Raw genomic sequence first — 13,835 nt, 5'->3', positions numbered from 1 at the left:
AATACGAAATGAATAACCAAGCTTTGCTCACGGAGGAAAATATGGCTTGAACTGGCACGCACGAGAGAGAGAGAGAGAGAGAGAGAGAGAGAGAGAAAGAGACGCAGCATAATTAGTTCTATCAAGATGTTTGCACCATTATAGAGCATTTAGGTCAACATTCCATCGCTTTTGTTCTTCTAGGAGTTATTGCTCCAAGCTACCTGACCACAACAAACCTCTCCTGGAGATTGGAAACCCCAACGGGGCATTGCCCCTTCTCGTCATACTCGACGAAGTCACCATCTGACAAATCAATGCTCTCAAACTTGGTACCAGCAAGCTGCAGAAGTAACAAACTTATTGTTACCATTCAAGGTAAATAGTGAAACAAACCTACAGGAGTTTTTCCACTAAAGAGTTAAAGGGAAAAACAGTAAATTTGCATTTCAGATCTTCCTATTTTTCGTTGAAAGAAACAGAAACCAGCCTGTCTTTGCATGGACAAGGCACAAGATTCTTGTAGTTCATACCCCTGAAGGGGCTTAAATTTCCATTCCACCCATTGTGTGATATAATCATTTTCTTAAACATGGTGCCTGCCCACTTGTGCCCACCCGAACACATTCATCTTTAAATAGGAATACAGGGGGTGTGGCATGGCAACCCCAAAGGGAAAACTGTTATGGATCAAGCAAATCGTAGTGAATTGCGGATCTTCAGAGTCCATAAGCAACAAAAATGTGCCGAGCTATTAGAAAGCAAATTGGAAAGCAACGAAGTATTCAGACAACATGATTCGTATACAAAGTATTCTTTTGGAGGTAAGGACAAGACAGCAAAGCTTCTACGTTCAGGTGCGTCCTACAGGACGAGAATCACATATAGAAACACATATTATAATGCAGCATTTCTCTTGCAGAAGCACCATATTAAGTACTCGCAGCAAACATTCAAATCAGACTTTTCTAGTAAAGTAAAACCAAATTTCATGGATATAGGCCATGGAATGGAAGGCTACAAAATAGACTATCAACATACTAAATGCTTGGAGCTTTAATGGCCCCTTGCTGCTGCAGCTGCAAAGGATCAACAATATTTATGTGTAGATTCCCCCTCATATTATTATAGAAATCCAATTACGAGAATTGGTTATTAACTTATTAGGTATAACCGCTAGAATCTCCTTATGCTTGACACGAGTATATAACAACTACAAGAATTAAACACATACATAGGTCACTAGCAAACGTAAGAAATGTTTCACAAACGTGATTAACTCACAGATTCAGCCGTCCAGCCATCTCTGAATGAAAAACCTGTTGGTTCAAAACCTCTGCAGTCAAACATCATAATTGGAACAAATTTTCCTGATTCACTGTCTTCATCAGTCACTGCGCGGCCTCTTCCTGGGATCATCAACACACTGCCGTCCCGTCCACAGAACTTACACTGAGGATGAATCAGCAAGAATGTTTTAATACTAGGTCATTTCAAATCAACTACAATCAATATTAACTTTTATTCAGTGAGAAATAAACGCAGGTTCCCGGAACATTGATCTATTATCGGAAAAGATGTTATAAAATAAGTATCAAGAAGGTAGATGAAGCTGTAGCTTTCGGGCAAGAGCACTCATTTATGGTTCCATGTCGACATGGTCCTTCAGGCTGCCAATGTTCACAAGTTGCTCCTCCTAGATGAAGGGACCCTTTGTGGGTGCAATAATGAGGGTCCAAAAGAATAACTAAAAACATCAAACGCGTGATGAGTGGGGTCGATCAGGTTAGCTTACAGGTATAAATCACTAGCAGAAACACAACAAATGAAAAAATTCGTTTGTCTTAGCAACTTCTGCCATCTTCAGTTCTATCCCAAACAGATTATGCTCTTGTGACATACTTCTTTTATTTCAGCATGAGCACAAGCCTTCCAACCGAGTAGTTAGCCAGATGAACACACAAACTCACGAGTATTTAGCATCTCATTTCAGAAACGCATTGCCATTCAGTCCCCACCCATACCGTTCCTTGCAAGGGCATCAAAAGCCCACCAAATGATCTTAAACGAAACGAAATGAACTTTAAGGAGGGAATACAAAAAGGAAGACAAGGATACCCTCTGGGAGAGATTGGCGGTGCCTTTTCCTTTGGACAGTTGGACTACTTCAGATAGCGTCACGCACGTCTCCTTCTGGCTCAACTCCCCACAGTTCCCACATTTCAGCTAAGAATTCAACCACCAACAAAGAGATATCTTACTATCAATGCATAAATTCCATCGACAAAAGAGAGCGAGCGAGAGATCGAGAGAGATAACCTTGAAATAGTAGGGAAAATTGGCATCATTGCATCCCCCCTCTGGTTGAAGATTAGTCAGGTTTTCGAGATCCCCTTTGATCTCCAGCATGAAATTCACCATCCTCTATCCGATTGAGAAGGCAGCGAGGGAAGGAATGAAGAAAGAGAGGGAGGGAAGGGCAGCCGAGAGACGAAGCAAAATTCCTCTTCCGTTCCTGTCCCATCGTGAAACGGTGCTCATCTCCCCAAGGATTTCCGGATCTGATTTGAGATACACACGAATTTGGAACCCATTGTCTCCATAGAAACAAGAATTCTGGCCCATGTCAAGAGGCCAAAACCAATCAAACAAACATAACCCAAGGGTATCTTTACTTTCGGAGGTCCATAGCCTCTCGCCCACACCTTGAAGCAAGCGGGGCGGTCTTCCACGTCGAGTTGATTTCGGATGTATTCCATGTAGCGCTCACCTGGTTTTAGTTGTCCCATCTCGACTTGGATTTGGATCAAACACGAGGAGTCGTACAACATAGCGTGCATCTGTATTTGGATATTGTCTCGTTTTGGATATGGATTTAGGTCCATATCCAAATTGGCTTCTCCGATTTGGTTCGGCTATCTAACCCAATTGCTTCAAAAAATATTGAATGGAAAAAATGTAACATCATCATATCAAATTTAAAAGACATCCAAATGAATTCAACTTTAAATAAATATCTGATCGGGTTTGTATTTGGATTTAGTTTTAAGGAAATATTCTAGATTTAATATCAGTCCATTTTGAAAGTCAGTTGTTAGCATATTGTAATGCGGTCCAATTTGGTCTAAAAGTCGGATTTAAATTTAACACACACACACATATAATATATATATATATATATAATTTGGTCTAAAAGTCGGATTCAAATTTAGCTTATTTGTTAAGATTTTTCCTTTCTTAGCTGTTGTTTTAAATTCATGGCATCCATTATAATTAGTGGGACTAAATATAGTCCAACAGAAAGCCAAATAAGCTAAAATTGGTTTTTTTCTGCAGCTGGCTTAGGACTTATAATAGCATATTAACTATATAAGATTGGCATTAGGGGCGTACGACTTGAAATTCTTTTGGATGCTTCAACAAGATCGTCATGGCTTTCAGCAAAGTTTTGCTCATCTTTTTGTTGGTTTCATTAGTTTTTGGTCCAGAAGCATATGGAACAGGGGCGACGACAAAGGGTCTTGGACTGGAGAAAGGTACTCAGACGCCCAGCAGCAATCCAGTCAAGACCTTCAAGGTAATTTTCAACCTTTGCCTTTCCTTCTTCCCCTTCCTCTTCTTAGATTCTTACGCGGCTCCGCTGATTATGCTACAAGGACGAACTGAAAGTCTTATCAGGAGAGAATTCCATGAGCAGTGCTCTTATAAGGTAATGTCTCCTGCAGTAAGATCAAGACTGAGGTTAATTCCTATTGCAGAGGAGAAATGGATAGGACTAACCACCATTTTAAGTGTTGGCGCAACTTAATTCTCTCTGTTTCCAAGATTCTTTACAAACCAACCTCAGGGACGAAGTTCCTTGTTCGGAAACTTTTATGTATATATATAAGTTCGAGGCAGAGGGTAATTCCTATTGCAGTGGACCAACCTCCGTTTTTAAGTGTTTGGCGCAACTTATTTATCTTATCTATTTCCAAGATTCTTTACAAACCAACCTCAGGGACGAAGTTCCTTGTTCGGAAACATATATATATATAGAGAGAGAGAGAGAGAGAAAGAGAGAGAGAGAGAGAGAGAGAGAGAGATCAAGGCTGAAGTTAATTCCTATTGCAGAGGAGAAATGTATAGGACCAACCTCCATTTAAGTGTTTGGCGCAACTTAATTCTCTGTTTCCAAGCTTCTTTACAAACCAACCGCAGGAACGAAGTTCCTTGTTCGGTATGTCAGTATATGTGGAGAATATTGCAGAGTCGATTTACTATCTCCTTCCCTCTTCTCTCTATTTCTCTCTCCCCAGCATTACTGAATCTGTTATCTGATCGATGGGACGCTTTATTTTGCAGACAAACGATGGGGATACAATTGATTGCTTTCAAATATACAGCCAGCCCTCTCTACAACACGCTTCGCTTAAAGACCATGTCGTCCAAGTAAGAATGATGGTGATTTTGCCTTTCAAGCGCAAAAGCACAAAATTCAATCATGATTGCCGACAGCCTTGGCTGTGATGTGAGAGCCCCGTCCAATTTGGCCAGGGGCAAGCAAATCAGGTCAAACGGTGTTATAGTTTGTAGATGTGAAACACCAATGGAGTTCCATTTCCTAATTGGTATGCCATCACTGCATTAACACGCGTGCCAAGGGCATATTTTTGATCCTTGTTACAGGTTGTTCGAAACACCAGGTGACCTTGATTTGTGTTCTGGTATGAACTGTTAAAAGGCTCTGCCTATACTAAATACGCCTGTAAAGAAAAGGGCCATGTCACTATATTCTTAGCCCCATTTGCTGGAAGCCTGTAACATCTTCTTTTCCTTTTTCTTTTCCTGACTACAGATGCAACCAACTTCATACCCAAATTCAGGGACAAATTCTACTAACTCATCATCTGGACAGAGTCTGCAGTGGAACAAGGGAGGGGAGCACTGTCCAGAATGGTCTGTCCCTGTTTCAAGGAATGTAAACCACAGCCTTGAACATGTTGCACCCCTGTCAGCTACCCAGAGTGCTACTTCTGGGTTGGACAGCGTTGGAATGACAGGCAAATTTCACCATGAGGTAAACCTAAGGTTGATTACATGGACGGTTCCTAAAATTGATCGTTGACATGGATCTTATATGTCAGAGAAATGATGAAGTATATTGTTTATTCCAATCCAAATCCAAGAGCGATGATTGAGGACTCACATATCATAGTATATTAATACTAAACTCCAGGGAAATGGATCATTCCCACATTGCTTTCCTCACATGATGATTAGATCTTAGGATGAAACAAACTCATAGTACTGATAAAAAGAATTTCTTCTAGGAGGAAAAATAGTTTATGCCTTAGCAACTCGTTTTTGTCTATTCTCAGAGATGAACGGCCTTGATAGTGGACAACATCATTTAACATGTTCTGTGTAAGGATTAGAGTTTACAAGATCCCTGTATAATCTGCCTTTTCGTAGCTACTGATGCTTCTTCAATGCTCACTTTGGAACAGTTTGCTCTTCTGAAGACTGATTATCCTCCTGATTATGGATTTTTCGGCGCATCTGCAAGAATAAATGTCTGGAATCCACTTACTCGTGAAAAAGAATTTAGCAGTGCGTCCATAACACTCTTGGCGGGCACAGAGTACATCTCCGCTGGATGGATAGTAATGCTCACTGAACTTGTCATTTTTGCCGCTTTTATTATGTTTTGAATCAAGTTTTGTTAGGATAGAATTTCCTTGGTGTTTCTATAACAATTTTCAAAAGATTTACCAGAAAAGGTTTTCGTGCCATCAGTTAATTAAGGTCCTTAAGTGCATAAATAAAATAATATTTGCTTGCCGCATGATTCTAATTATTACTCAAAATTTCAGGTCTACAAACAATTATTTGGGGATTCCAGTACAAGGCTGTTTACTTTCTGGAAGGTGAATCCGTGAATGTGCTCTTCATCACAGTTATTTGAGAAAACCTTTACATGACTACACACAAAAACAAAGTGGCCTAGTTGAAACCATATTGAGACAACCGGATCCCCACCAACTTACTTTGAATGCTTACCATTGCAATGCAGGGGACTGACAGGCAGTGTTACAACTATAGTCCAGATTGCCCAGGATTTGTGCATGTAAACCATCAAGTTGGCCTCGGTGTCAAAATACAACCGCTTTCAATCCCTGATGGCCAACAATATGGAATCGATGTTATGATATTCAAGGTAAGCAGTATTCTTCTCTACCTGTAAATATTAGTGCTACTGAAAGACCTAAGATGAAAATGAAAGAATGCAGTCCACTTTTTGCTTTTTCTGTTCTAAGCAGTTTCCTTTTCTTTTTCAATCGCTGCTTAAGAGAGAAAAAATAGAAAACGAAAGAAATGAAACAGGTCCTTTCATGAGTCAGTTCAGTTTCCTGACTAATCCGAAGCAGTGATGCTCCAGTTGTACATCTGTTGCAAAGAAATACAGCAGATGTTTACTGGAATTCGGACGGATCTCCATTCAATTTCACAGAATTTAATATATATATAAATCCTGGAAGCTTATGCAGTAATGCGTTAACACATAATTGACATGGCATATCTCAGTTATCTTTGTTCTTCCAGTCAATCATTAGCTTATCTATCATTATCACAGACAGTATCAACAAAGTTCTCACAGCGTGATTGTTGAACAGGATACAAAAACACATGATTGGTGGTTTCGCTTCCAAGGCAAAGATGTTGGATACTGGCCTAGCTCTCTTTTCACCAGCTTGAGTAGCTGGGCTACCTCAGTTCAGTATGGTGGGGAGATCACAGACGAAAAGTTTGAGGGATTCCACACCACCACTCGAATGGGAAGCGGCGACTTTGCAGGGTGGGGATATGGCAAGGCAGCCTACATCTCCAACATTGCATATGTAAATGGTGACAATGATATCAAGACCCCTCAGCACTATAGACCAGTAATAACTGACAGTGGCTGCTACAGCTTGGATATATCTGACAGAGGCAATCTGGGGCTCCACATATTCTTTGGTGGCCCTGGCAATTCTGCAGAGAAATGCCCACATTGACAGCAGTCACATAAATGGAGAATATGAGGATAACTTGCCCTTCCTCCTGCTGCATCTTGGCCATGAATCATCTTTAAACGACTGCCTAATATGTGGAACCAAATTTCGTTCAGCATTTGGAACTTTATCAAGAGTCGATTCTCCAATATGTCATGTTGGTGTTTAAGATGTAAGATCAGGAAAAACTAGAAGCATGGATTTTTGCTGAGGTGTTGCCGTTATACTACAAGGTTGGGAGAGAGAGTTCATACATATAAACGCCAACCTTCCTTATAAAACGGCATTTTAGAAAAATCAAAATTTTAGTTTATACTACTTGGGATTTTAGAAAAATCAAAATTTTACCTATAAATTTTAAAATTTTGATTTAATCTATATATAAATTTGAATTATAGTTCGATGCGACTAAAAATTTCCTTTCTCTGCCCCTATTACCATCCAAAGAAGACCCGAGAGCCCTCCCATTGTCTTGTCTCAGGGGTCTGGGCTGCGTCAGGACTTAGATGAGGTATGATCGCTCTCACTTGTTACGGTGTAGAGTAGTGCTCATAGAAAATACCTTTTACATGTCAATCTGCCCGACCAACTATGCCATGTCCTTTGAAGCAACCTAACCTAAAAAGTGTTTATCATGGTTAATAAGTTTATGTCATTACTTAGTGACCGCATTAAATGCCAAGGATAAGAGCGTAACCTAAAAAGTGTTTATCATGGTTAATAAGTTTATGTCATTACTTAGTGACCGCATTAAATGCCAAGGATAAGAGGCAAAGGTGACAAACTTGTACATCAAGATAAAAGAAGATACGGCAAACATATTTGCCATGTCTTCTTCCTTTTTCTTCCTTTTTTTTTTTCCAATGATTAGGGTATCCTCCTACGCCGATGGTTGCAGATCCACATTAATCTTATTTCACAACAATGGATTTTGTAAGAATGAGATTCGTGACTTTAATTGGCTAAGCACATTACACTAATGTTGTTAGAATTGGATTAAATGGGTCAAATCCAAATATAATTAGTGTCAAAACTGGCCAGCATGTTAACTTTTGACTATTTTTAAATGTTTTACAATGAGATTATGACATTCTAATTAACGGCTGTACTGTACCCCTCCAGGTCTGGACCTTTGACTTGTTAGTCCTCGTGCATTTTCCTGGCAATGCATTGTTGACCTCTTGCTCACCCAAAATCTAATGTACTAACATTAGGCTGGTGCATAAGAAGAGAGAAATGGATCCACCTTAATGATAGCATTTGTTTGATATTCTAATTACTGTTTCTAATGGCATAATTAAGGAAGATGACAATTAATTAGAACTCAATCTAAAAAATTATGGGTTGGAAATTTTTTTTCGAAAATATATTTATGGAATCAATTTCAACGGTCAAAAAAATTTCTGCACGTTTGATGAAATGAAAAAAAATTTGAAAATTTGAAATTTTTTTCCAGATCCTTTTCTTCCGCAGATGCAAACCACGGAAGCAACAGAGAACCACCAAAGCCTAACTCGCCGAAAGCCTAGCAAGCAGGCGGCAGGCCACATGCTTCATTTACATAAGAAGATCAAACCCAAGGACCATTTCCAGTGCCTACAAGATTGTCTTCCGTTTCAATGACTACAGCGGATGAGTCCTTCTAGGCCCAGGGATGCAGAACATTAATGGCCGGCCTGCTTGTGGAACTGCTGCCGATCAGTCGATTGTCCAATGTGGTAGCACATGGAACGCCCATCCCCGGTCAATCCTGTGCCCTCCATGGCACTATCGACTGATCTCCAACATTCAGATCGAGGGTTTCTAAAAGCAGAGAGAGCTGTCGTTTGTGCCTCCAAAGAACAGTTCGTGTTTCAGATTCGAGTAATTGCCCACTTGATTGCAGCCCTCATTGGTAACGAAGGAGGTGACGGTGACTGGATCCTCGGCAAAGCCTTCCTCGTCGATGCAGCTGATGCCTGATATGAAGGCGGCCCGTCCATAGTCTTCAATCCAAGGGTGGCCGCTCCCCATCTGGGTTGTGGTGCGGTTCCTCCCTGCCGCTGTGTTCAAGATCTCACCTCCCCATTCCGCCGCGGTGGTCGACAAGCCCAGGTAAGTGAACAGTGAGTTCGGCCAGTACCCTGCTAGCACGTTATCGAAGAGCAGCCACCAATTAGCATCATCGCCCTGCAAAAGTAGAAAGAGAACCATCTGTGGTTTTATATTCCAAGAATCAGAAATTTTTTTAAGGCTGCTGGTCGTCTCGTAACACAACCCATTTCTACTTAGATATTGTTTTTCCACTGTCCTTTGCTAGATCTTTGTGCAATCGATCGGATCGTATAGATATCTTTTCAACACACTTCATCGAAAAGGATCTCAAACGACCCACCAAAGCACGTTTAACAATCAACATGATTTGACTGGTAACTGCCCCTTAGAGATCATCTTCATCCTCAAGAAATTAAGTTGATCAGTGGGTAGAGAGATCTACGTTGTCATCATGCATGGTCTTGCACTTGGGTTGTGTCCTTTATCACGATCCAGATCGTCCTATCCCCACTCAGATTCTATCAAGTTAATCGTACTGGATCCATTACAATTAATTCCAACTTATATAGATCACGGCCTATTATACATGCTACCCAAAATTTTTTGAAACTCAAATTAAGTGTCCCATAAATGTTAATGAAGAACAGAAACGACTCACCCTGAAAATGCAAACTAGAATCTGAACTTGATCTCCTTCATAGGTAGAAACCGGCAGTGCTCCACCAAAGACTAGTTGGGGACTCACTTGTACAAAGCCTGGACAATCCAAGTTGAAGCAACCAGCTGTACCATTAGCCTGCAAGTAATATATAGCATTTGAACCTCCAAATCAGTGACAGTCCTTGTCATTAAAGCTCTTCACTCTATTTGTCTATCATGAATATTGTGCGTGATGAGAGCTACTAACTGATGCAGTTAGATTAGAAATGATGATCTTCAATATGTAAAATACTAACTGGTAGTTTTTAAAAAAGAAGATCATATAATGAGAACTTGTTTCTTGTCTATCGTTTGTTAAGATTGTTACTCTTAACCTCCAACTTTGGTTATGATTTCTAATTGAAATGTTTGGGCCCGTCTACTTCTCTGTTATACCTGCTGTGAGAAATTTGTTCCCATCATAAGCTGACATTCAAAAACAGTATAATTTTAACTGTAACGATAAAGCCAAAGAAAGCCCATTAACTTAGCCTACATTACATTTTTAACAGTATATTCCTAATCATATTGTTTGGCAGCTGCTAGCATTACATCCCAAAAGTTTAGACTTGTATTTAAGATTGTGAACAATCTTGCTGGACTTAAGTGAATGACTGCTCTGATTTCTAAGCCCTTTTGAAGGAGGAACAAAAGGGTGGTTGGGATCTGCCAAGCCAAGAGCACAAGATGGGGGTGGAAGTGGGCCGGGTCATGACAAGTGTATCTTTTCACAAACATCTGACAAAATAGGAAAGAGGTGCATTTACAGTTGGACAAGTTTGAAATTATTGTCTTCCTAACTAGTTTAATGTGAATAAAACCTCGTTTCTTTTATCACTGATCAATCAACTTAAGTTTCCTTGATCTAGTCGATCATGCAGCAGACTAATAGAAATTTTAATAAAAATGACGGCAGCAAAACTAATTACCTGCCAATGGGTGTAAAATCTTGTTTGCGAATCGGAAAACTTGGCAGGGAAAACCTGTAATTTCAGGGATTAATGTAAACCAACACAAAGCATTTCAACTAATGAACTTGTGAAAAACCAAAACAGTTTCTTGAGCTCTGCGCTAATAAGAAAGACTGGCCAATCCTGATCATGAGCAGCACTCCAGCACAAGACAAACAATTTAGAAGGGTATAAACTGGTGCGCTATGAAGGTGGGAAGGGGAGCTCGTGTCGTTAACGATAGGCATGACAACCAGAATTTTAAGACAAGTAGACCTCCAATTCTTGCAGCAGAGGTTTTCCCAGAAAAACAAATTAAAGCTAAGAGAAAAAATACGATTTGGTTTTGTGAAAAATGCTGCCCTTCTTATGCACCACAGTGAAAGAACTTGCAGGAAAAACAAAAGCTATGCAAAAGCACGCGCACGCGCACACACACACACACAGATAACTATATCCTCAAAGCTGCTTTAAGGATATACATTTTGATAAACAACACTGACAATAAGCCTAGGAGGTAGGCAAGGTAGAGAGAGAAAGAGATCGCACTATCCATCCGGCAAGGATGTGATCTAGAAAGAGCTGGCCATCCGGAGTGCCACTGAGGAGGATTAGCCTGCTGGCACTGTATTCATTGGGCTGAACTTGAGGGTTCCATACGTTAATGTATGCACATGCCCCAGACTTCCAATCTCCACATTCTCCTCTCACCGCAGCAAACTGTTTTCATTTCAGATATATATTAATTATCAATCAGTCATATATATATATATATATATATATATATATATATATATATATATATATATAGAGAGAGAGAGAGAGAGAGAGAGAGAGAGAGAGAGAGAGAGAGAGAATGGAAAGGAAGGAAATATGCTGTATGAGAGAGAACCTCCCGATCATCTCCATTTTTAGTGTAAGAAGGAAAAATGTTGAAGGCATTGCCTTCCTTGGGGAGCCGAAGAATGGGGATGGTCCCTTGGGGGCACTGTATCTCATCTTTTTTATCTGCACCGTGACATTGTGGACTAAGTCCTTGCTTTATCTTCAACTCCTTTGGGATCTGATTTTACAAGGAATTTTCTTGTTATGCCAATTTGAAGCACAAAACAACTTTCATCGTCGTACACAGAGAAATTCAATATATACAGTATATGTATATATACATATATATCTAGATAAGAGAGAGAGAGAGAGAGAGAGACCTTGATGACATGATCCTTAAGCAGAGGATGATCAAAGGCAGGTTGAGCATAGATGTGAACACAGTCTATCACGTCCCCTTCTTCAGTCTGCACGAAAACCACCATAGTCTCAAATGATCTCCTCATGGCGAACCTTCTAGCCGAAGGAAAATCAATCGACGCATTCGAAATCTTTTATTCCTTCGAGAAAAGAAGAAATCGAATACTGAAGAATATAAATTAGAAAAACCTTTTAACAGTATGGCAATGTGTAAAACAAAGGAGTATTGAAGTACGCAATATACACTTATTCTATATACTTGTGACTAAGCAGTTGCATATGGAAAACATGGTAGCTAACAAAATGTATTTGAAGATGACATGATCAATGGCAGGTTGCTTAATTAACTGAGTTGCATCAAGAGATCAACCTCGAAAGTCTTGACAGGGTCCCCGCTGGGTTTCACAGAAGGCCTCTGCAATACATCATATTCATCTGCGGCGACGCTCCTCATGGAGTCCACGCCCTGCCAAGCTGCCAATGACGCCATGGCCAACATCATCAACACTCTCGCAAATCCTTTCTCCATCTCTCTCCCCCTCTCTCTCTGTCAAAATGGCCTCTTGTTCCAAAACTCCCCAGCAGAGCTCGTATTTTTTGTTCGCTTCATTCGAAATAAAAAACGATACTTTTGTAAACAAAATCTGGCCTTTTAAATATGGTGGTCAATTTTCCATGTAAGAACCAAGGAAACGGATTCTGGACAGGTAGAATCATATGGATGATATGTTGGCATTTCAGGAGATATTCTTCATTTCAAGGATCTCCTTCCACAAAGATTTAATTTTTTTTTTTAAATAACCTTATATCTTTACTCACTTCACGCAAAATAAAATGCCCACAAATGAATTTAATTAGCAAAATGTCCTTTTACATATATGCCTTTGTTTTTCCATGTTTGAAGTGATGACTTGGATTAAGTATGGAGAAGTAGAAAAGAACTGGTACCAAATTGGGACTTGGATTCATTCTGAAGTATAACAGAGCTGGTACCAAATTTTAGAAATTGTTAGTGTTCGAAGCCCCACCCCACAATTTCCCCACAAAAAGTTATATGTGAGAGGCACAGCGTGTGCAGTGTAAAGGAGGGAGGGAATGACATTTTGGTAGTATATTAAAAAGAAATATTTTTTATAGTTTTTTTTTCATTTTATCTTTACAAAAAAATTATTTAATATGAAATAAAGGTATTTTAATCATTAACCATACGAAAATTCACGCTGACACATAACCTCCATATTGCCGCCAGGTTTGCTACATCCCTCAAAGCTGCATTTTGGGAAATTTTCTTTTTAAGAATCATGATTTCAACAATCTTAATTATAATAAAATCCCGTATTTATATCCGTCAACTCCAATTTCCAGAAATTAATAGTATTCTGTTTTGCTTCTAAATAGTTTAACTTGTCTACTTTGCTTCTCGACAATCATAATTTGTTTTCTTTTCTTTTTGTCACATATGCATGATCAAATTTCTGGCTCCGGAATGCAGATGGGAAGAAGGATCATAAACCTAACTCGTACTGATTAATCACTTTGATAGCTAATTGCCTATTATTTTACACCTGAAAAACCTTAGCTCCAATTTGAGCGGGAACAAAGTGTCCTCATAATTTTGGCTAGATACCTACAAAATTACTGTAATGCCTCTCAAAGGAAAAGATAAAAAACAATCAACTTCTCACCACAATGAGTCGATTCAACTCGGGCTCAATTCGAACTTGCTCGAAAAAACTTGGCTCATGCTTACAAATATACTTGAAATGATAAATGAGTCGAGTTCGAGTTTCAGGAACTCGACTCACATTGATACTTTATATAATATTGTTAAAACTGGTCACTGAATCACCGGTTTTAAGTTGGAGGGTAAAAACAAATTTTCACAAGTTACATG

At 39.5% G+C, this 13,835-nt stretch overlaps 3 protein-coding genes across 4 annotated transcripts; 1 reads left to right on the top strand and 2 right to left on the bottom strand.

Moving 5' to 3' along the window:
• Window positions 1–86: 86 nt before the first annotated feature.
• Window positions 87–2,563, bottom strand: LOC116245995 (uncharacterized). The gene is made up of 4 exons (XM_031617659.2): window positions 2,299–2,563; window positions 2,098–2,205; window positions 1,264–1,431; window positions 87–322 (listed from the first exon to the last, which is right to left on the bottom strand). The coding sequence occupies exons 1-4, from the start codon at window positions 2,398–2,400 to the stop codon at window positions 200–202; spliced, it is 501 nt and encodes a 166-aa protein (XP_031473519.1). The 5' UTR covers window positions 2,401–2,563; the 3' UTR covers window positions 87–199.
• An 809-nt stretch (window positions 2,564–3,372) lies between these two features.
• Window positions 3,373–7,258, top strand: LOC116266069 (uncharacterized). 2 transcript variants are annotated; one of them, XM_031647149.2, is made up of 7 exons: window positions 3,373–3,556; window positions 4,324–4,410; window positions 4,817–5,038; window positions 5,469–5,624; window positions 5,835–5,888; window positions 6,035–6,178; window positions 6,636–7,254. In XM_031647149.2, exons 1-7 carry the CDS (start codon window positions 3,410–3,412, stop codon window positions 7,014–7,016), a joined length of 1,191 nt encoding a protein of 396 aa, XP_031503009.1. In that variant the 5' UTR covers window positions 3,373–3,409; the 3' UTR covers window positions 7,017–7,254. The 2 variants fall into 2 exon arrangements, with proteins under 2 accessions (XP_031503009.1, XP_031503018.1); XM_031647158.2 differs by lacking the exon at window positions 3,373–3,556 and adding an exon at window positions 4,041–4,198 and having other exon boundaries at window positions 6,636–7,258.
• A 1,558-nt stretch (window positions 7,259–8,816) lies between these two features.
• LOC116245753 (uncharacterized) lies at window positions 8,817–12,431 on the bottom strand. Its single transcript, XM_050075399.1, has 5 exons — window positions 12,312–12,431; window positions 11,902–11,988; window positions 10,676–10,729; window positions 9,706–9,843; window positions 8,817–9,182 (listed from the first exon to the last, which is right to left on the bottom strand). Exons 1-5 carry the CDS (start codon window positions 12,429–12,431, stop codon window positions 8,817–8,819), a joined length of 765 nt encoding a protein of 254 aa, XP_049931356.1.
• Window positions 12,432–13,835: the final 1,404 nt, after the last annotated feature.

The sequence above is a fragment of the Nymphaea colorata genome, chromosome 1 (genome assembly GCF_008831285.2).
Source record: "Nymphaea colorata isolate Beijing-Zhang1983 chromosome 1, ASM883128v2, whole genome shotgun sequence".
NCBI lineage: Eukaryota > Viridiplantae > Streptophyta > Magnoliopsida > Nymphaeales > Nymphaeaceae > Nymphaea > Nymphaea colorata.
This window is presented reverse-complemented; position numbering and strand designations above follow the sequence as displayed.

Coding starts and splice junctions, on each gene's coding strand:
- LOC116245995 (XM_031617659.2), bottom strand. CDS start 2,400: ATGGTGAATTTCATGCTGGAGATCAAAGGGGATCTCGAAAACCTGACT. Junction 1,432..2,097: donor CCGCCAATCTCTCCCAGAGG/GTATCCTTGTCT, acceptor ATTCATCCTCAG/TGTAAGTTCTGTGGACGGGA. Junction 323..1,263: donor ATGGCTGGACGGCTGAATCT/GTGAGTTAATCA, acceptor TTACTTCTGCAG/CTTGCTGGTACCAAGTTTGA.
- LOC116245753 (XM_050075399.1), bottom strand. CDS start 12,431: ATGGCGTCATTGGCAGCTTGGCAGGGCGTGGACTCCATGAGGAGCGTC. Junction 11,989..12,311: donor ACCCTGTCAAGACTTTCGAG/GTTGATCTCTTG, acceptor GTTTTCGTGCAG/ACTGAAGAAGGGGACGTGAT. Junction 9,183..9,705: donor TTCTAGTTTGCATTTTCAGG/GTGAGTCGTTTC, acceptor CTACTTTTGCAG/GGCGATGATGCTAATTGGTG.
- LOC116266069 (XM_031647149.2), top strand. CDS start 3,410: ATGGCTTTCAGCAAAGTTTTGCTCATCTTTTTGTTGGTTTCATTAGTT. Junction 5,889..6,034: donor GGCTGTTTACTTTCTGGAAG/GTGAATCCGTGA, acceptor ATTGCAATGCAG/GGGACTGACAGGCAGTGTTA. Junction 6,179..6,635: donor TCGATGTTATGATATTCAAG/GTAAGCAGTATT, acceptor ATTGTTGAACAG/GATACAAAAACACATGATTG.